Source organism: Desmodus rotundus, chromosome 2 (assembly GCF_022682495.2).
Source record: "Desmodus rotundus isolate HL8 chromosome 2, HLdesRot8A.1, whole genome shotgun sequence".
Lineage (NCBI taxonomy): Eukaryota > Metazoa > Chordata > Mammalia > Chiroptera > Phyllostomidae > Desmodus > Desmodus rotundus.
Genome location: NC_071388.1, coordinates 78,648,695 through 78,672,455, shown reverse-complemented (window position 1 = coordinate 78,672,455; position 23,761 = coordinate 78,648,695). Strand labels below are relative to the sequence as shown.

Here is a 23,761-nt window from a genome sequence, read left to right as displayed (position 1 = left end):
CAACTGTTTAGAAGGCTCTTCTTTTCCACTATAGTTGTTAACATGTACTGCGAATCAGTTTGAGGAATTAAAGAGACGTTTGGACCCTTCATAGTGATGTACTCACTTTATTGAAATGATAAGTGAGGGTTTGACACAATAGCTTCCTCTTGAAGTTCTAAATTATAGAGTTCCTAAACTTTTTTGGGGTAGTATTTTTAATGAAGACGTAATTCTTGTATCATAAAATTCACCCATTTAAAGTGTATAATTCACCCTGGCTAGTGCATTTCAGTGGATTGAGTGCCAGCCTGAGAACCAAAGGGTCACTGGTTTGATTCCCAGTCAGGGCACATGCCTGGGTTGTGGGCCAGGTCAAGTAAAATCTTAAAAAAAAAAAAAAAAAAAAAAGAAGTGTATAGTTCAGTAGTTTTAGTATTTTTACAGAGTTGGGCAGTTGTAATCATTATTTAGGCTTAGAGTATTTTCATTATCCCCAAAAAGAAATTCCATACCCATTAGCAGTCACTCTTCTGCCCCCTGTCACCCTAGGTCCCTGGCAACTACTGATCTGCTTTCTTGTCTATGCATTTGCCTATTTTGGACATTTCATGGGAATGGAATTATACAATATATGGTCTTCATGTCCGGTTTCTTTCACTTTGTATCATGTTTTTAAGGTTTATCGATGTATCTCATACATCAACACTTGATTCTTTTTATTATTGAGTAATGTTCTACTGTGTGAATATATCACATTTTATTTACCCATTCATCAGAGGTGATAGACATTTGGATTGTTTCTACTTTTTCACTCTTGTGAATTAAATTGCTGTAAAAATTCATATACAGGTTTTTTGTTATTGTCTTTTAATGTGGTAAAATTATATAATATAAAATTTACCATTTTAGTCTGTACAATTCAGTGAAAATAAAGTTCATTCACAGTATTGTTCAGCTGTCACCACTATCCATTTCCAGAGTTTGTCATCATCTCAAACAGAAACTGTACCTAATGCACAATAAACGCCCATTCCCCCTACCGCTAGCTCCCAGTAATCTCTATTCTACTTTGTGTCCCTAAGAATTTGCTTGTTCTTGGTACCTTATTTAAGGGAAATCATACAATATTTGCCCTTTGGTGACTGGTTTATTTCACTTAGCATTCGTCTTCAGAGTTCATCCATGTTGCATAGCATATGTCAGAATTTCCTTCCTCTTTAAGGCTGGTTAATATTCCATTGTATGTATATACCACATTTTGTTTATCCATCTATCCATTGATGGGTGTTTGGCTAGTATGAATGGTGCTGCTGTGAACATGGATGTACAAATAACTATTTGAGCCCCTGCTTTTAGTTTTTTGGGGTATATATCCAGAAGTGGAACTGCTAGATTATATGGTAATTCTATTTTTAACTTTTTAAGGAACTGCCCAACTTATCCGCAGAGGCTGCATTATTTTACATTCTCAGCAAAGCACAAGGATTCTAATTATTCCACATCCTTGCCATATGTTTTTGATGCTAGCCATCATAATAGGTGTGAAGTATAATTATCGTGGTTCATATACAAGTTTTCTGTGGCTATATATTTTGAGTTTTGGGGGGTATCTATCCAGGAGTAAAATTGCTGGGTCATACTATAACTTTTAACATTTGAGGATCTGTCAAACTGATTTCCAAAATGGCTGTGCCACGTAACATTCCTATCAGCAGTGTGTGAGGGTTCCAATTTCTCCACATTAAACACAGTACTTGTTACTATGTCTTTTTGATATTAGCCATCATAGTTATACTAACTAACCACTGCTTTGAACATCCTTGTAGCTGAATCATTTTTCTCATTCTAAATTATTGCTGGGTGAAAGGGTATAAAAGTTAAAAAGGCATTCATAAATATTTAAATATTCAAGCAGTACATACAAATACAGTACATGTTATAAATTTACTCATGTTATACTGACTGATGCTATGTGAGAAGTGGAAGTCTTATTGCTATCTCATTTTTCGGAAGTAACCACCTTCCACAATTTTTGTTTTGTTTTATTATTATTGTTGTTTTGTTTCTAGAACACAATTTTGGTTTTTGTTCTAATTGCTACCACCATAATTCTAAATATTTTATGCCTGCATTACTTAATTTTTAACATTAAAATATATTGAATATTGAATAACTTTTTAGAGAATATGTGCTAAGGATAAGTGGGAAAGATTAATGCAAGGGAAATTTAGAAAGTACCTAAATACCAAGCAGTAGAGGAATAGCCAGATCAATTACTTAGCCATTAAAAGTCTGATTTTTAAAAAATATCAAGTGACTTAGGGAAATGTTCATAATATGTTTGAACAATATAAATAAATGAATCTTTCAGGGTATAAAATTATATATTTAGTATAATCCAGTTTTGTTTTGTATCTCTTTGGACACATACACACATTTATACACTGTACACATACACACATTTATACACACACACTTATTTATGAAGAATTAAAAAAGTAATCACTGAATGTGAACAGTGATTATCTCGTGGTAGTGAAATTGTGACTGGTTTTTAAATTTCTTAATACATTGGTCAGATTCTCTAAAATGATTATGCTATAATAAGGAAAGGGTCATTTTTAAAAAGTTAGTATTGTCCAGCAATAATGAGAGGTAGTAGTTTTCATTGCTTCTACTTATTGAAGAATCGTGTGTCAAGTAGTGTACTTGTGATTTGTGTTCAGGAATTTACTTAAGCATCAACCAACCACATAAGGTAGGCATTGTGTTTCTATTTGTGTTCCTTGCTTAAGATCGTATGGCTATTGAGTTGGGCCAGTAATGAATCTCAGATCTGACTTTAAAGCCTAAATTCTTGAACAATTATGATATATTGAATAAAGTTTTCTTTTTAATTGTGAAGTACATATGAAACATATGTTAATCATTTTAAGTGTACAGCACAATAGTCTAAAGTACATTCCCATTATTGTGCAACCAGTCTTTAGAACTCTTCTTATTTTACAAAACTGAAACTCTGTATGCAATAAGTACTACTAATTTCTCATCCCCCTTTCCTCCTGCCTCCAGTCCCTGGCAACCACTATTCTGCCTTGTGTCTCTGAATTTGACTTTTCTAGGTACCTCATATAAGTGGAGTTGTACAGTATCTCTCATTTCGTGACTGCTTTATTTTACTTAGTGTAATTTCCTCAGGCTTCATCCCTGTTATAAATATGTCAGAAATTTCTTCCTTTCTGAGGCTGAATAATATTCCATTGTATGTGAATATGCCCCATTTGTTTATCTGTTGAAGGATATTTAAGTGTCTTCTACCTTTGGCTATTTGGAAAAAATGCCGCTGTGCACATGGGTGTACAAATATTTGAGTTTCTGCTTTGACCTTTTAGGTGTATACCCAGAAGTTGAATTGCTGGATCATATGGTAATTCTATTTTTTAATTTTCTGAAGAATAGCTTTGCTGTATTCCATAGTGGCTACACCATTTTACATTCCCACCAACAGTTTACAGGGTTCCAGTTTCTTCACATCATTTGCCAATATTCATTTTCTGTTTTGTTTTCTTTTTTTATAATGGGTATGGCATGTTTTTTTTTGTTTGTTTGTTTATTGATTATGCTATTACAGTTGTCCCATTTTTTTCCTCTCCTTTATTCCCCTCCACCCTGCACTCCCCCTCCCACCAGCATTCCCCCACCTTAGTTCATGTCCATGGGTCATACATATAAGTTCTTTGGCTTCTCCATTTCCCATGCTGTTCTTAACCTCCCCCTGTCTATTTTGTACCTACTGTTTATGCTTCTTATTCTCTGTACCTTTTCCCTATTCTCCCCCTACACGTTCCCCGATGATAACCCTCCATGTGATCTCTATTTCTGTGATTCTGTTCCTGTTCTAGTTGTTTGCTTTGTTTGTTTTTGTCTTTAGGTTCAGTTATTGATAATTGTGAGTTTGTTGTCATTTTACTGTTAATAGTTTTGATCATCTTCTTTTTCTTAGATAAATCCCTTTAAAATTTCATTTAATAAGGGCTTGGTGATGATGAACTCCTTTAACTTGACCTTATCTGGGAAGCATTTTATCTGTCCTTCCATTCTAAATAATGGCTTTACTGGATAGAGTCATCTTGGATGTAGGTCCCTGCCTTTCATGACTTTGAATACTTCTTTCCAGCCCCTTCTTGCCTGCAAGGTTTCTTTTGAGAAATCAGCTGATAGTCTTGTGGGAGCTTCTTTGTAGATAACTGTCTCCCATTCTCTTGCTGCTTTTAAGATTCTCCCCATCTCTTTAATCTTGGGTAATACAATTATGATGTGCCTTGGTATATGCTTCCTTGGGCCCCACTTCTTTGGGACGCTCTGGGCTTCCTGGACTTCTATTTCCTTCATCAGGTTGGGGAAGTTCTCCTTCATTACTTTTTCAAATAAGTTTTCCATTTCTTGCTCTTCTTCTTCTCCTTCTGGCACCCTTATGATTTGGACGTTGCAATGTTTAAAGTTGTCCCGGAGGTTCCTAAGCCTCTCCTCATTTTTTTTGAATTCTTGTTTCTTCATTCTGTTCTGGTTGAATGTTTATTTTTTCCTTCTGCTCCAAATTGTTGATTTGAGTCTGGGTTTCCTTCCCTTCACTGTTGATTCCTTGTACATTTTCCTTTATTTCACTTTGCATAGCCTTCACTTTTTCCTCTATTTTGCGACCATACTTAACCATTTCTTTGAGCATGCTGATTACCAGTGTTTTGAACTCTGCATCTGATAGGTTGGCTATCTCCTCATCACTTAGTTTTTCTTTTGGAGTTTTGATCTGTTCTTTCATTTGGGCTGTATTTCTTTGTTTTGGTGCACCTGTTATGTCGTAAAGGATGGAGCCTTAGGTATTTGCCAGGGCGGGACAACCCACTCTCTGTGTTGTGGTGCTGTATGTGGGGAAGGGTCCATGAGGGAAAAATCCGCTTGCTGAGCTCTGGGCGGGCTTTCCGTCACTTCCCCTGTTACCCGCAAACAAAGTGGGCCCTTCTGGTGCTGATTCCCGGGGGGAGGACCCCCTGGGTCTCTCTAACGGACTTTCCTGTGAGGCTGGTAGTTTCGCCCACCGCTACAACCTCACAGGTTTTTATCACCAGAGGTTTTGAGGCTTTATTTCCCCAGGCTGGAACCCTGGGTTGTGTGGTCTGTCTCGCTCTCTGGTTGTTCCTCCCCATTTATCTGCACAAAGATGTGGGACCATCTGGTCCGCCAGCCACTGCCTCACCCGCCCCAGTCCTGCTGCCGCCTTGCCGCGAGTCCTCTCCACCTTAGCTGCCCATCTCCTCCCCTCCTACCCGTCTGGGTAAATGTTTCTTCTTTAATTCCTTGGTTGTCAGACTTCCATACAGTTCAATTTTCTGGCAGTTCTGGTTATTTTTTGTTTTTAAATTTGTTGTTGTCCTTCTTTTGGTTGTGGGAGGAGGCAAAGTGTTTCTACCTACGCCTCCATCTTGGCCAGAAGTCTGGGTATGGAGTTTTAATAGCTTTGATTTTGAAATTCTTCCAGACCTTCTTAGGAAGAATAAACAACTAATAAATGAGTAATATAATTTATATACACTTAACCAGTTGAACTATTGATACTATGTTCAAAATTAAGAGGCACTCCTAGTAGCTATAGTTGAAGCAATTCAAATGTTTATTAACTGATAAATATATAAATAAAATATATACAAACAATGGAACATTATTTGGCAATAAAAAGTATATACTGACATATGGTAGAAAATCAATAGACCTTGAAAACATTAAAAAAAATATGTATGTATTTATCTAGAGGGGAAGGAAGGGAGAAAGACATGGAGAGAAATATTGATGCAAGAGAGAGAAACATGGGTTTTCTGGTTGCCCCTGGTACTCATCCAACTGGGCACCAAACCCACAACCTAGACATGTGCCCTGACCTGAAACCAAACCCGTGACCTTTCAGTTTTCAGGACTATGCCCAACTAACTAAGCCATACTGGCCCGGGCTTGAAAACATTCTCCGTGAAAAAAAACCAGGAACAAAGACCACATATTTATGATCACCTATATAGAATGCCCAGCATAGATAAATGTGTAATGACAGAAAATAAATCAGTGGTTGCCAGGGGCTGGCAGCAAGGTGGGGAGGTATAGAGAAGGCTGATAATGGATAAGTTCTAAGTGCAGAAATATGTGTGTGAAAAAAAACTTAGTAACTGAACTGTCTTATTTTTAATCTCCCATTTGTAGTGTATATAGTTAAAGTTTTCATAAATTTTGAAATTATAGGGAAAAGGAGTTTTTAAGAACATGGTTGGGGAAACAATTTAGAAAAAAGTATAATACATAGTTATTTTTTCCTAGTGATAGGTTTTACTGTAACTTTTTAAGTTTTAGGAACATGAAATATATAATCTAGTTACTCTTAAGATTGTAATTTTAAATATGAGTCAATGTATGGCTTATTTATAAAATAATTACAAAATTTCAAATTGAATTTGTTAATCCTAGAAGCATTTAGAAATGCATGTTTTATTTTGGTAGTGCTTGAAAATCCACGTCCTGTCTCCATCCTAACCCTCATCCTACCTTGTTCCCCTCCCCAATTTCCATTGTGCTAATGTTTCCATATGCTAAAATTCACTCAACATTTAGTTGAGGAATAAATATTAATTCATTTGCTAGCTTGAATATGAACAGTAATTTCATGTAAATTTACTCATAATGTTTGCCTTGCTATAGTTCTAAAGCAACAATGCTTAGATTAGGTGATTTTGCCACAGGAGATCAGGTGAGGAGAAATTGTGTTATGTTTTATTTAGGTTTTGAAAATGTCATTTATAGATCGACAGCAACTTACAGTATTATAGTAACATATTATAGTTTGAAAGACACAGAGCCAGGAAGAGATGCATTTCTGCTTTTCTGTAACCCTAAAACGTTGTATATGCTCTGTCCTGAACCTTCTGTGCAAAAGAGACAGTTACTTATTTTTTATACTCATTAGGGTAAATGGACAGGGCCTGTACTTTTGTATTTTAATGCCTGTCTGAATATCCTAGCTTCTAAGGTCAGCAACAAGCTGCCAAAATCAAAGACTTAAAAACTATAATCTGCACAGTCATACCCCACCAGACTTGTGTTTTTCTTTTCAATGTTAGTTAGGTATTGCTTGTCCAAAAGTAGAAGGAAAATTCTACTTGAGAGCTCAGTGCCATAGAGTTCCTATCTCTTGATACGAACTTGACCTTTTTATGAATTATTTAATTTTACTTATTTTTAGCTCTTTTACTACTTTTATAAGCACATTTATAATACTGAAGTTCTGATAACTGAACCTTTGAACACCTTGCTCAGAAGATAACGTTTCTTTTAATTATTTACTTTGTGAGAAGTGCCTTTTACCACTGAAGGTGGAGCATTTCCGCTTTGTTGCTCATGACTGTGCTGCTGGGGACTATGTTGAGGTTCCTTGGGGGCGGCATCCTAGAAGCCAGCAGTGGCTGTAGCAGCAGAGGTGTGCTTGTACATTTTCATAACTTAAAAAAAGTATGTTGAGGATTAAGCATTTTACCCCCAAATACTAATAAGTCTGTTTTCTGGAATAGTAGGGGATTTGGCAAAGCTACTTCAAAAAGAAACCAAGGGTTTTGCACTGAAAAGTGGAAAAATTCTAGTTCTTCATTTATTTGGCAAAAGTATTTCATCTCATTAAATGGTGTTTTTAGTTTATTTACACATTTAATTGTCTAAAAATATGATATTTATTCATCAAAGATTCTTTTAAATTTGCTTTGTTTCATGATTACAGATAATACTTCAGATTCTAACAGGCTGCCTTGTAGACTTTGGCCAGAAGAGAATAAATAGATAAACCTCAGTCTTTATAAGCTATAGGCCTGAAGTGTTTCTCAGCAGTAGACTTGATATCTCTTTCCCTCACTTTCCTGTCCAACACTTTTGGTAGCCTTATAGTAAAAGAGCAAAATATTCCTTGTGTGGTTACTAGTTATCTTTTTGTTCACATGAATTTATAGTACCTCTGTTAAGAAACCTTTTGAGTTTGATCACAGCTTTTCTATTAAATATGATCCCAAGTGATTATGTTTTCCCTTAATTCTTTTACCTTAAGAGGGCAACACTTTAGAAAATTTATACATTTGAACTGATATTTTTGGAATCCTATCAATAGGAGAGATTTATATTACCTTATTGAGAAAATATGGAATGGGAGTAATTTATATTTCTCAAAATGACAAAAATGACAGTCCTAGTTCTAGTGGCATGCTCTGCCTTTCAGGCTGCTTGAAAGAATTAGAAATTGTCTAGCTGAGTTACAAATTTTTATTGTAAAGATTTCCTGTGTATTATATACTAAAATTCTAAGTAATGACTGAAACTTTATCTTTAGAGAATTCTGAAGAAATTAGTTATTTTAAGTGGTTATTTCCTGGCCAAGAAACAATTCATACCTTTGTGCAAGTTTTTAAATTATTTTAACTATACAAACCAAAGTAAAATATACTTCATAATTTTCACCTACACATAGTAGACTCAATATGACTGCTTGTTGGTTTACTTGATAATTTACTTGATGTGGTATTATTTTGCTTTAATATATAATACAGTGGTGCCATTAGAACCTTTGTTTCTCCTCTAACATTTATTGAATATTTACTGTGAGCCAGGCACTGCTCTAGGCATATATTCGTATAGTTGTGTATGAAATATGCCTTCTCATAATGCAGTGCTTTGAATTCCTGACTGAATTTTGTTTCTCCTTGCCACTGTCTAGCATAATGTTACGAGCATAAATTCTGTTAAAATTTGAATCCTGGCTCCACTACTTACTAAACATGTGATCACAAACTACATAACCCACTCTTGCTCAATTTTTTATATCTGTAAACTGGGGCCAATGATTTAACCTTCTTCAGAGGGTTGTGAGAATTAAAAAACAAAACAAAATGAAAAAACACTTGAATGTTTAGAAGAGTGTCTGGCACACTGCTAGTGTTGTATTAAACGTTAGTCATCACTACCACCACGAATACTGTTATTACTGTGACTGATTAATACTGTCAGCCAGCTTGCCCTTTGTTGTCTTTTTACATTTCTTCAATCTTAGAAAACAGATAACTAAGCTTGTTAAATTAAGTGCAAGTTGAGTAAATTGAGTGTATGAAACCTGAAATTTCCTTCCAAAAAACAAAATGCTGTGTTTGCCTTGGCATTGCATTTTGGCTGCTGAGAACGTTTTTATCCTGGACACAGCCTTTAACAAGCCATGCTTATAAATGACTCTGGAATAAGAAAAAATAAGAATTAAAATTTCTCTTAATAAGTAGGACTTGTTTTTTTTTTAGGGAAAAGGATCTTGAAGAAGCTCTGGAAGCAGGAGGTTGTGATCTTGAAACTTTGAGAAATATAATTCAAGGGAGACCACTGCCCGCCGATCTGAGGGCCAAAGTTTGGAAGGTAACTAGAAACTAAATAAATAAAATGTGATTAGTTAAGAATAATATTTGAGAATGTTTGTTTTCAGTTGTCTTAGTTGCAGAAGACTTTATTAGCCTATGGGCATGCCACATGTAGAAAATTTTTCAAACAGAGAAACTTACTAAAATGTTTCCGTAATGTTCAGTATATTCAATAATTTAGGTTTTGAAAGGCAATTTTTGTAGCATTAGAAATGATGTTTATTTAGAAAAGGGGGAAGGGAATTAGGTCTCGGGGTGTTGAAATTACAGGAAACTTTCCTTCTTTATATTCTTCTTTGTTCTCCAATGCATGAGTAGTATCATTTTTTTTTATTTTAAATTAAGATTTTGTTATGATTATAATAGAAATACTTATTTTTGTTAAAACATGTATATGCAAAGGATAAACTAAAAATCATCTGTTATCTACCATCTGTAGGTAAAACACATAATAATGTCCTGGTAAATGGCTTTTTACTTTTTAACTCTTGGCACATATATATGTAAAAGAAATGGAATTACAACTGTACATAGCATTCTGAATGTTTTATTACAGAAATGTAAAACACAAAAGTCGAGATATATGTATAATGAATGCCATCACTTAGCTTTAACTGTTAATCAGTCATATTTGATTAGTATCCCAATCCTTTTCTCCTCACACTGGATTAACTAACCCACTGGATTATTTTAAAGCAAATCCTTGGTGGCACACTAAAATACTTTCAATATGAAAGTCTAAAAGACTTTTAAAATAACCATAACACCATTAAACTTGAAAGAATAGTAATTCCTTAGTATGTTCTCACATGACTGAAGGGAAAGGGAGCTCTCTGGCGTTTTTTTAATAAGGGCACTAATTCCGTTTATGAGGGCTCAACTCTCATGATGTAATCACCTCACAAAGGCCCCACCTCCTAATACCATCACATTGGGGCTTAGGATTTCAACACATATGGAGGCTGACATAAACATTCATCCTACATAGCATAGATGATTGTTTATAATAAGTTCATATATGTAATCATGTAACTATTTTGTGCCATTCCTTCTATTCACTGTATTGACAGGGAGTAGTACAATTTAATTTAGGAGGATTTAAAATGATTGTGCTGTTTTATTGTGATATGACTAAGAGCTCAGCATTTGGTGGAATATAGATACATTACTTGGTAATCCTGAAAGTATGCATTATTATTCCTAAATTCAGGCCTTTCCATTGTTTCAGCATCTTTCCAAGGAGAGAAATAACGTACGAAGCTACTCGCTTTTTAAAATTTTTTCTTCCAGATTGCTCTAAACGTTGCAGGAAAAGGTGATAGTTTGGCATCATGGGATGGTATGTTAGACCTACCAGAACAGAACACTATTCACAAAGATTGTCTAGAGTTTATTGGTAAGTTTAATATTTGTTTTCAAACAGTAAAAAATTTTTGAAATAATAAATTTGGGGTGGAGGAATCACTCTTAAGTAGAATTATCTTGTTATAATTTGGGATATGTCAAATTTGTAAAGGGCTAGTAAATATTGTAGCTTTAGAACTTTTCTTTTGAAATTCTTACAAAATAATGTCTAATATTTTAAGAAAGGCCCCATTTTAGTGGGGGTTTTTTTTTTGCATCATATGTTCAATTCCTTAAGTGTCCCTATAGTTTTTTGCAGTTTAAAACATTTTTTTGTATAATTAATAATACCTATATGATTGTATATAGTTCCAAATTAAAGGAAGCTGTGTTCTAAAAGTTTATCTATATAAAGTTATAGGTCATGATCTGCTATAGAAAAACTGAATCATGGTTAGTTTTCCAGCCACCTTGTGACGTCTTTTTCAAGATTATATTAATTTACTTTATATTTCTTTTTACAAATTCATCTATAGTCTGTGGGAGTCTTTTTGTTTCTCTTTCCATTATATTCTGGTGAAGTTATTGATTAAGTTGGCTGGTGTTTACTAACCACATAGGAAACATTGTTGCTGGTGTGGGCAAAGGGAAATTAATTTGGGGGTAGAGAATGAATCTCTTTACCTGCCCTTAACAAAGCTATAGTGGCAGCTCACCATCATGCGGTAGATGATAATCTGTTGTTCAGAACCAACTTTTTTGCTTTCTTGGAAAATGGGTTGTGACTCTCTTTCCTCCCCTTGTACTTCAGGTCAGAGGATCCATTCTTGTTTAATCTCTATTTAGGTCAAGTGTTATAAGTTAAGCTAGTAAATATTGAACAGCTAGAAATACTGAATAATTATAATGAAAAAATGTAGTTTCGTGTAATGATGTCATGCTATAAATGCACTAACATAGTATTATATGTTTGTAAATAGGTATATTATATTCAATAATAGAGCCTCTAACAGGCCTTTGGTAACTTTGTTTTGACACTTACTTTCTAGACCAGCTTACAGTGCCAGAAGAGAAGGCAGCAGAATTACTTTTGGATATTGAATCTGTAATTACCTTTTATTGTAAATCACGTAACATTAAATATAGCACATCCCTTAGCTGGATATATCTACTCAAACCACTGGTGCACCTTCAACTGCCACGCAGCGATTTATACAACTGCTTTTATGCTGTCATGAATAAGTACATCCCCAGGTAAAATATGATTTAGTCACTTATTTTAAAATGAATAAAGTTCTAGTTGGCTTGATCTAAAGTTGTTAGATTTACTCTGGTGATGAAGTGAAAGGGTTAAATAATTTTGAAGGTTGGAATCATAATTGTTATTTGACTTTATTTTTGTGATTACAAACATTTTCTTAAAGATTTTATTTATTTACTTTTTAGAGAGAAGGGAAGGGAGGGAGAAAGAGAGGGACAGAAACATCAATGTGTGGTTGCCTCTCACACACCCACTACTGGGGACCTGACCCACAACTCAGGCGTGTGCCCTGACTGGGAATCAAACCAGTGACCCTTTGGTTTGCAGGCCGGCACTCAATCCACTAAGCCACACCAGCCAGGGCTGATTATAAACATTTTTTTAAGGATTCTTTTTTTTTCTTTAATTTTTATTATTCAATTACAGTTGTATGCCTTTTCTCCCCATCCCTCCACCCCACTCCAGCCGAACCCACCTCCTTCCCCCACCTCCACCCTCCCCCTTGATTTTGTCCATATGTCCTTTATAGTAGTTCCTGTAATCCCCTCTCCTCACTGTCCCCTCCCCACTCCCCCCTGACTATTGTTAGATTGTTCTTAACTTCAGTGTCTCTGGTTATATTTTGTTTGCTTTTTTCTTTTGTTGATTATGTTCCAGTTAAAGGTGAGATCATATGGTATTTGTCCCTCACCGTCTGGCTTATTTCACTTAGCATAATGCTCTCCAGTTCCATCCATGCTGTTGCAAAGGGTATAAGCTCCTTCTTCCTCTCTGCTGCATAGAATTTTTTTAAGGATTCTTTAGTTAAAAATTTATGCTTCTAGAGTACTGTATTTTGCCGTGTATAATGCACACCCATGGTTTTTGTGCACATTATACACCAGATTATTATGCCCATGTTATGTAAGCATTGTACCCATGTATAATGTGCATCCTTATTTTTCCCTCAAAAATTTGGGCAAAAAAGTGCATTACACATGGCAAAATACGGTATATATAAGTATATATGTAGCATAACTCTATACTTTTTCAGTGGTATCTTCAACTATAAAATAAAAATAGCATTATAGTGTGTAAATGAAAAGTAAAAATTTTGGAGTGCTACAGTGAGTGACATGCTGAGGTTAGGCTGGGGTCTTAGTCCTAGAAATATAGACATGAACAAGTAATCAGAAGTGTACTGAGTGTGAGGAAGGTGAAATAGCACTATGGGAATGTATAATGAGCATGATCTAACCTGCCTTGGAGATCAGGTATGGCTTCCCCGGACAAGTGACACTTAAGCTGAAACTAGACAAATGTGTAAGTGGTTGGGTGTTGGGGTGGGAAGTGGTGGCACTCATGAGGCCAGAAAGAATCCTTGTAGTAGCCAGTGCTGTGGATCAGGTAGGCAGGATTTTAGAGCCAAAACGTTCAACATCATCTAAACCAGTGGTTTGGCTTCACACTGAACCCTGGAATCATTGGGGCTGCTCTTAAAAACCTGATGCCTGTTTGCAACCTGACTAATTAAATCATATCTCTGAGGAGGGCACACAGGCATCAGTGTTTAAAAGCTTCTCAGTTGATTACAGTGTGCAGCCAAGATAGAGAACTGCTCTTCAGGAGCTTGGTAGTTAAATGACTACCATTTTTTACTACTCTCTGTGTGGTAACACACTCTACTAGCTGTAGGTCACAGGTGGCAAACACAAGGCCCGCGGGCTGAATCCGGTCCTCCGCTTTGTTTTATCCAGCCCAGCACCTTGTTTCTACCCCGGCAGCAGTGGAGAGCTCTCGCTTAACTGTTAAGGTGTAGGTACATTTATACGGTCCTAAAATTACATTCGGCCCTTTGAGGGGAACTGCGAGGCTGATGTGGCCCCCAGTGAAAATGAGTTTGACACCGCTGCTGTAGGTGCTTTGCGTATTCTTCATTTAAATAGTGACTACTGTAAGGTAGGTATCTCTGATTTACAACTACAGAAAATGAAACAAAGAGAGATTAAATGATTTATCCAAGATTACACTTCCTGTGTGTGACTGAGTCAGGATTTGAACCTAAGTTTGAATGGACACTTATGCTTTACTAATATGGTTCTCCATACTGGTTGCTTGTTAGAATCAACTGAAGATTTTCTTCCCCCTCCCCTCTCTCTCTCTCTTTTTTTTTTTACTAACAGCTCTATAAGATGTTATTCACCTATCATAAAATTCATCCTTTTAGTATGTACAATTCAGTGGTTTTTAGTATAGTCACAGAGTTGTGTGACTGTAACCACAATCATTTTCAGAATATTTTTGTCACCTCAAAAGGAAATCCCATAACCCATTAGTAACCAACTCTCTATTTTCCTGCAACACTCTGCCCTAGACAGCCGCTACTCTACTTTCTGTCTCTATAGATTTGCCTGTTCTGGACATTTTACATAAATGTAGTCATACAATATATGGTCTTTTGTGACTGCCTTCTTTCACTTAGCATAACATTTTAAAGATTTATCCATATTGCAGCATATATTATTATTTCATTTCTTTGTAATGCTAGAGTATTTCATTGTATACGTATAACACATTTTATTTACTCATTCAACAGTTGATGGACATTAGGATTTTCACTTTTTGGCTATTATGAATAGTGCTGCTATGGACATTTGTGTACAAGTTTTTGTGTGGACATGTAATTTCATTTCACTTGGGTATATACCTAGGGTGGAATTGCTGGGTCATATAGTAACTCTGTGGTTAACCTTTTGAGGAAGTGCCAGACTTTCCCACAACAATTGCATCTTTTTACATTGCCCATCAGCAGTGAATGAAGATCCCAATTTCACCACACCCTCATCAACATTTGTTTTTTTTATTATAAGCATACTAATAATGATTGTTAAGTGGTATATCATTATGGTTTTGATTTGTATTTCCCTTACAGGTAAAGATGTTGAACATCTTTTCCTGTACTTAGTGACGATTTGTATATCTCCTTTGGAGAAAGGTCTGTTCAGCTGAACAACTTTTAAGACATGCTGGTCCTTGAAGTTTCAGATACAAGCAGACTAGTTAGAGGCTACGCATGGATATATTTTAAAAATTCGGATGATTCTAATATATACCAGGGTGGAGAACCTCTTTACTACCTTGAAGCCATAGTGCTTCCTATAAAGGAAACAGACCCAGAGATGTCAGGACACAGGTCTAAGGTCACAGTAGATCCAAGACTGGAATTCATATTGGGAAATACTCAGTTATACTAGGTCTCTCTACTGCTTATATTTTAGCACCTCTCAGCGTAACAGAGCTAGTAATAGCAAGGGGCATGAGGTTCCAGCTTTCTCTCTAGAGAATGTTGGTGGTGGATTGTAGCTAATAATAGAGGGGGGAGGTAATGTTGAGCTGTGTAATACACTGTCTTGTCAGATTCCTCCAGTTACTGTTTTAATGAGTTCTATTTGTAATGTAGTACTTCAGCCAGAGTCAGTGTTAATGCCCTTGGATAGAACACAACTCCACAAAATTGTGCTAAAGGAACTCCATTATAATAACATCTTTTTTTTGCAGATTCTGATGTAACATGGGTAGAATTCTGTCAGGCACAGTGCCTTGCAGGAGAAAGTAACTTTGCAGTACATGGATATTAAAGGAATAGGTGCTGTTGCAATGGCTGACTCTCTGAGATGTCCCACTTTTTCTGAAGATGAGACCACAAACTAGGCACTTGTTCCTACAATTTATACCCCTACTCAGTCCATAAGCATTGCATTCATAAAGTGGGGAAAGTATTTAGAGTAAGGAGAAGATAATCTTAGTAATATGAATCCATTTCAGTCTCCGGCACCTGAATTACCAGCCTAGGGCCTTTTCTACAAAACTTCCCTGTCAAACTGCAGTATTAAAAAATGGCAGATAGAGAGTCATACCAAATCCTGGCATTGACCTCAGGTTTTGGATTTGTAGAACTTATTTTTTCTTACCACTTGAATAGCATTTTAAAACATACCCAATATACAGAATAATATTGAATGTAAACTATGATTGAAAAATAAAAATAATAGAACAAAAAACATAATGCTTTTATGTTAAAACTGTGCCATCCATTTCATTAACTTTTTTTACATGAAGCCTTTTACCTTAATTTCTTTACAATTTGCTTTTTTAGACTGTACCTCTACCAAAATACAACTTGTTAAAATATCAAAGTACATATATGGAAGGGTGTATGGGATCATTTTTTTTTAATGTTTCAGAGGCATACTTAACCTCCTGTCCTTTTTTTAAAAGATTTTTTTAATTTATTTTTGAAGAGGGGGTAAGGGAGGGATAAAAAGAGGAAGAGAAAATATTGATGTGACAGAGAAACATTGATCAGTTATCCTCTTATAGTGCCCCAACTGGACAATGAACCCACAAGCCAGGCGTGTGTCCTGACTGGGGATCGAACCAGCGACCTTTTGCTTTGCGGGATGATGCCCGACCAACTGAGCCACATTGGTCAGGGCAGGCATAATTGTTTGATACCCAATTTCTGTGTACAAGTCTTAGCTTTATCATTTCTTAGATAAGTGACCTTGGGTGAGCTACTTAGCCTTAGTTTTCTCATCTGTACAACAGAGTAAATAGTAGTGTCTATTTCATGGGGTTGCTTTTAAAGATTACCTGAGATAACTGTATAGTTCCTGTTAAGTGTCTAGCAAATGGTATTTCCTCAATATAAAGGGACTTTTATTATGATGACCTGTACTTTGACTTGTTTATGTTTTTACTAATTTATTTAAACATAAGGGAACAAGGAAAGACGTGGGATGGTTATTCAGTAAGATGAGTGTTTGGCACCTCCTGGAATTCACATAAAGCACCTGGTACCCAGGCCACTTCAAAAGCTTCTAAGGCTCTTCTAAGTGTGTCTATTCTGAAATGTTTACCTGGCCATTTCAGACTTGTACCTTTGCTGAAGGACAGTACTAATTGTGTGCATTAACTGTGGAGCTCACCTGAAGCCTTCTTAGGAGTTTCTTCTTTTTTGGCAGGAGAAAAAAGGGGCTAGACTTCTTCAGGACTCTCAAGATCTCCATTTGGGATCCAGAACTTACCAAAATACCCTAAGTGGTCCTGCTGTTTTCAGTGGTCCTTGTAGTGCTTTTGTTAGAGTGCTGCCTGGGTTCACCTGGGGAAAATCTCCCTAGAGTTAGCTGTAGACCTGCTGTTTCTGTGATACAAATTTTCTGTCAAATCAGGTCCGTAAGATGTTAGCAAAAGATCTCTGCCTGGTTGTAGGCTGGTATTCAGGTGTTCTAGGGGTAGGGAGAGGAGGTGGATATTGCAGGAGGATTGGTTACTAATTTGATCATTTCTGACCTATTAATGCAAGAAACCTTTCTTCTCTTGTCTTCTAGGGATTGTTCCCTGAAGGGAAGACCGTTTCATCTTTTCCGATTACTCATCCAGTACCATGAGCCTGAGCTTTGTTCTTTTCTTGATACAAAGAAAATTACTCCAGACTCCTATGCACTCAACTGGGTAATAAAGTGAAAGTAGGAACACTTAATGAAAAATAGATTTCTATGAAACTATAGTTAGGGTTTTTCCCCAAGGAAAAGGAAGAAAAGTACTTAATTATAGACCATTACAGCTTAAACCAAAGGAGTAAAATTATTGGCACTTCATCAATAGCTTGTTTTGCTCCTCACTTATGTTAGTCAGTTCAGATTATTTAATGTGAAGCTTAGTTTTCTGTTGTTTTACAATGAAATATGTCACATATTTATGAGGTCTGTCCAGAATGTATCCAGCCATGTAATATGAAAAATAGATACACTTATTGAAGAAGATGCAAGATACAAGAAACATTTTACATAGGACAATGATACCTCAGTCCCCTTCAAAGTAGGCACCTAAGGACTTCACACAGTTCTCCCATTCTCCATCAACTACCCTGTTGTATTTTCCTGAATCTTATCGATGGTCTGAAATCTCTTCTTTTCCAAAGGTGATTTTAGTTTGGGGAAAAGCCAGAAGTCGCAGGGTGCCAAAACTGAGCTGAGGAGGGCTGAGTCACCTGGTTGATTTGATGTTTCACAAAAAAACTGCATGAGACATGATGCTTGAGTGGGCACATTGTCGTGATGAAGTTGCCCATAGCTGCAGCCTTCTGAATCATCTGAATAGTTTCCATGGAGGAATGTTCAAGCTTAATGCAAAATCTGATGCAGATTTGATGCTCTACTCACTCACTCATTTTTAATGTGATAACCACACAGTGTACATGCTCACTCAGCAGCGACTACCGCTCCCACTGACTAGTACACTGAAGTCATCATTGTTCAGGCATGTGCATTCCAGTCTACTCTCCTTGGCTGCCAGGTTACATGGATGTCGTGCAAACTGTTCTTGTTATGTTAACAATGACTGGAATTTCTTTTGTTGACAGACCTCATATATATGTACACACACACACATATATACACAAACATACATAAACACAGCCATATAAATATATGTAACATATGATAACTGTTAGTTCACTTTAAAACTTAAAAGTGATATTCAACAATGAAAATTACTTAAAATATCAAATGATTAATATAAAAGGATATAAAGTATATCTCACTGCTCTGACATCCTATATTTGTATTTTCAGTGGAAAGTTTTATTCTAGGTCATGATTTTCAAACCTTTTGGTCTCTGGACCACTAATAAATACACAGCATTTTTTGAGAATCCACTGTTTATGTTGATTATGTTGACTAGAAATTAAGATGTTTTAAGTGTTCATTTATTAACTTATTTAGAAGTTATAATCTGTTACATGTTAACATAAATAGCCTACTTTTTAAATAAAAAGTAACTTTTTCAGAAGATAATTAGTGAGAATAGTGGCATTGTTTTATATTTTATAAATCTCATTAATATTTGGTTAGATCACAGACAGGTAGATTCTCATATCTGCTGGATTCAGTCTGTGATAATACCACAGGTAGTCTTTGAAAAATTCTGTTGTTCGTAAGAGGATGAGTATCAAAAAGGCAAATAAAATCCAAGTATTATTATGAAAATAGTTTTGACATCATGGACTCCCTGTCAATCCTCTTGGAGACTTCTAGGCCTCTCAGACCACACTTTGAGAACTGATCTTCTAGGTTTAATTTAAGACCTTTTTAAAACCATGATTGGGTGCTAAAAGAATATATATTCAAAAATTAAATATATTCCTTGATCATGTCTTACCTAACTTTTCTTCAGGAAATCCCATTTCTGTCACTATTAACTGTGTGACTTAAGATAGCCTCTGAGCCTCAGTTTCTTCATCTGTAAAACGAGAACGATAATAGTAGGTACTCTTAGATGGTGAGGGGATGAGTTAGCAATCAAGAAATGCTTCGAGAATCCTAACTGATTTGAACTCTGGCCTGTTAAATCTGAAACTCCAGCAGCCTATTCTTTAGTTCCCTCTTGGCTACATTCTTGTCACTTTGAGTTAAAATAATAAAATACCTATAAAATTGTAATTTCTCTGAGATGCATATGTTGACATTAACTACCTATTCATGTTGAAATGATAAACTATTTTTTTAGCATTCTAATACTTAATAGAGGTCTCTCTGGTCATGTCATGCCTAGGAAATGCCATTTCTGTTGCCAGAACTCTGAACTAGTACTCAGTGCTCTTAGCAGATTTTAACTGAGTACTAATAGAACTGGTGTCTCTTCAGTTGATGGCCCAGATAGTTCATTTTTGCTACTAATATCGTGTCTGTAGGATGGAGTCTTTAATTTTTAATCATGAGATGAAATACAACTAATTCATAAGCCCTGAAAACCTGTACCTATGCACAGTGCAACGGTAGTTTTAGTTTAGCTGAAGGAGTTTAATGATGACCGTGTATTGCCATTCTTTTTGTATTTGCATCTTCTAATATGTATTTGTAATAGTGATTTTTAAATAACAACAAAAAATACCAGTAGTATTATGTTCTTTAAAAGTTTTGTGCTTAAGTGTAATGGTAGTTACATGGACTGTGGCACCTCAAGTGTTTATTCTAGTCCAAACACCACCACTCACTAGCTCTGTGAACTTGGGAATGTTATTTAATACATGTCTGTTTCCTCACTTATAAAATGGGGAGAAAAATAGCGTCTTTGAAGGCCTGTTGTGCGAATATTTAAAATAAAGAGATATTTAATACTGTGGCAGTAGCTTAGTACCTGGCATAAAATATGTGTTCCCATTAGCTGCCTTTAGCCATTAAAAATGTTTTAAATTTAAACCACTACATGGAATTGTTTCTGTACCTAATGAAAATTGAAAGTATCACTGAATTCATGCAATTTAAATCACAGTTGGTCTCTAGATAAACTTATGCATTAGCAACTTTTTTATTTAGAAGAGAAAACCATAGAGCCTCTGAAACCCATTGAAGGATATAAATGTTGTCTCATCTATTTCAAATGATATACAAATGTATTTTGGGAGCAGTTCACATTTAAAATGATTATAAATGTGAATTTATATTTTTGGGGGGATGCTCTTAAATTACAGTGTTCAAGTTTCACAATTATAAGTTAAGTCCTGTAATAATTATGCTAATTATCCTTAGCTCAGTGAGAGATGTCCTGTTAGTTATTATGCTGTGGCAGATATGTGATAGTTACCTTAGCTATTCTTACAACAGTGTGAGAAAATGGGTAGTAGTAATACTTTTTTTTTAAACAGAAGTAGAAATGGAAGCTTTAAAGTTTGTTTTGTGCCCTAAGTCAGGCAGCTAGTGAGTGGCTCCATTGTGCTTTGAATTCCCATGTTGTACCTTTGGATTATATATACTAAAATTAAAGTGCACATTAAATTTCAGGTGCAGATAATTTGATGTAATGTTACTTATACATTTGCTTTAATACTTTTCAAAGAACAAGTCATTTCTAATGATTTCTGTTTGTCATTTTATTTCCTGATTACAGCTTGGAAGCCTTTTTGCATGTTACTGTTCCATTGAAGTCACTCAGGCAATATGGGATGGATATCTACAACAAGCAGATCCATTTTTTATTTATTTCTTAATGTTAATAATTCTTGTTAATGCAAAGTAAGTATCAAGTTGATTAGATTTTTCTCCTCTCTATTTCAGAGTACTCTGTTAATATTTAACTCATTTGATTCTTTGTTTACAGAGAAGTTATTTTAGCACAGGAGTCAGACAGCAAAGAAGAAGTTATCCGTAAGTAGCATTTAATGTAGAAAAAACATTTCACCTCATTTAATTTTCTTAAACTCAGTTTCCTCACCTATAAATTAGTCTAAAAGAGCTCTGAGGTTCCCATTCAACTCTTATATACTCTTCAGGTACAAACCTTAGACTATTTTCCCCAGTTTTTCTAGATTGATTGATTCATTCATTCATTCATGTATGTTTTTTCACTTTTTCTTCCTTTCTATATACTATTCATTGCTTTCATTGTTCAAATAAAATGCCTTGCCCTCTTCTCTCCCTTCCTCCTTCTGTCTCCCTCCTCCCTTCCTCTTTTTCTCTCCCTCTTTCTTCCCTTCTTTCCTGTTCCCCTCCATCCCCAGCCCTCTTCTTCCTCAGTTTACTTTTCAATTCTCTGTTTTTGTGGTATCTCCATTGTGAAATCTTGGTTCACCTTTTACATTCTCCCCACTGTAGCCCCCATACAGATTTAGTTATTTTCTTTCTACATTGCCTGGCACTTGGTACTATCTGTATTATAGTGTTTATCTTGCTAAATTTTAGTGATTCATTTTAACATTTTTAACACAAGACTAAGTTCCTTATGTTAGAACTATTTCTTAGTCATTTTTATTTCCACGGGACCTGGCACTTAATAGGTGTTTGTTAACTAAATAAATCAGTATTTTGATGAAGGGTAATATTGCCTGGGACCATCATTCACTAACAGAATTGCATTAACAGTTTCAGCTTCTTTGGAGACATCCACTCCTTCCTAAACAGTTTTAAAGGCATCACTGTTGAGATTCCATTTATATAATTTTTATTATTTTGAGAACATTTTAGCTTTGATACATAAATAATGTTCATTATTATATTCTTCATAAACAATTTTTTAAGTGTTGTTATTTCTATAATCCTATTTCAGAGTTCTTGGAAAAAACTCCATCCAGTTTGAATCTAGAAGATATAGAAGACCTTTTCTCTCTGGCTCAGTATTATTGCAGTAAAACACCAGCTTCATTTAGGAAGGTATAAGACAAGAAATTCCCAACTATTTGGTATTTCACATTTTGCACATTGTTTTAGTGTTTACATTGTATCCACTTTGGTTAAATCTAGGTTGGAGTTCTTTTCTATCTTTTCATGTGTTACAGTTTTGCGTGATTGTCCACTGTAAATACTCTCCCTAGTGAAGAAACAGACAGATTAAAAAAGATGGTATAAAAATGTACTACAAATCATCTCACCTGTACTCTGATGCTTATTATTTCTGATCATTAGAAAATTGACTATGAGATATTTCCTAATTAGTGCTCTCTTGACTTTAAAAATTGTATTTTTTACAAGGCATACAACTGTAATTGAATAACAATAAAATTTTTTTTAAAAAGAGCAGGAAATTTTTAAAAAAATTGTATTACAAAAATCTAATGGAGCACATATAATTATGCCTTCTTTATCTGTAGTTCAGCTTTGCACAACTTTACTGATGCAGAGCCGTCTTATAAGCAAAAAGGGTCACTTAGCCCCGTAAACACCTAGACTCTTTCTCAGACCAGACAAATGCATTCAAGAGAAAGGATGCCAGATTAGAAACATGACTGGTGTTAGGTCTTAGAAAGTAAAAGTCCAGGAAACAAAAGCTCATAGTGGAGGAGTCACAGAAGTACCTTAACAGCTTAGTGTACTGCACACAGGTTTGTCTGTGACCTTATGTGCCCATGAGAGCATTAATTGTCTTTTTTTTTTTTTGAAGACAACTGGCTAGTTGGTAGTTATGTCACTGAAACATCAAGATGAGGTTATGTTCAGTATAGCATGTTTCAGAAGGCAGGCAAGGGGAATCTTTTAAGAACATTTCCCTTGAAACTCATTAATGAAAAAGGAGATTCTTTTTGTTTCTAGGAAATAATTTCAGCTATTTTATAATTGCCTTATGTAGATTGCGTCAGTTCCCAACAATGATGAATAAGTCAGATGGTGGAATAGTGGTTTAGGATGCGGGGTAAAAAATAAGTCTTATACTTTTTTCTTCCATTTTTAAATCATTTTTATTTTTCAATTACAGTTGACATACATTACTATATTTGTTTGTCAGGTGTACAATCACAGTGATTAGATACTGTGTAACTTATTAAGTGATCATCCTGATAAATCTCACACCCATCTGACACCATACATAGATATTAGAATATTATTGATTATATTTCCTTCGCTGAACTTTACATCCCCATAGCTGTTCTATAACAACCAATTGTTATAGAACAATTGGGCTTGGAGGTGCCAAGGCGAGGCCAAGCAGGGAACCAAAGTCCGCGATTGCTAATTCTGGGGTTGGGACCACTTAAATGACAGCTATGGAGCAGGCTGAGGCCAAATGTTGCTTGTTTGAGAGATTTTAGGAAAATCTGAAGCATGAGCCAAGACAGACCATTTGCATGGAAAAGCCACTGGAAACAGCTTGTGTAGGCCTGAAAGTTGGGTGGAGCAGAGTCTCAGGAAATCAGCAGGGCTGGGCAAACAGTATGAGCCAGGTTGAT

General features: G+C 35.5%; 1 protein-coding gene across 2 annotated transcripts in view; it reads left to right on the top strand.

Annotated features, from left to right (window-relative positions):
* TBC1D23 (TBC1 domain family member 23) overlaps positions 1-23,761 on the top strand; it is a 62,604-nt gene that overhangs the window by 11,879 nt on the left and 26,964 nt on the right. For both annotated transcript variants that reach the window (XM_024558134.4, XM_024558135.4), the window contains exons 2-8: positions 9,345-9,456; positions 10,749-10,854; positions 11,852-12,056; positions 17,433-17,556; positions 20,992-21,116; positions 21,202-21,248; positions 22,147-22,250. In XM_024558134.4, coding sequence (XP_024413902.1) covers positions 9,345-9,456; positions 10,749-10,854; positions 11,852-12,056; positions 17,433-17,556; positions 20,992-21,116; positions 21,202-21,248; positions 22,147-22,250 — 823 coding nt within the window. The remainder of the gene's footprint in view (positions 1-9,344; positions 9,457-10,748; positions 10,855-11,851; positions 12,057-17,432; positions 17,557-20,991; positions 21,117-21,201; positions 21,249-22,146; positions 22,251-23,761) is intronic.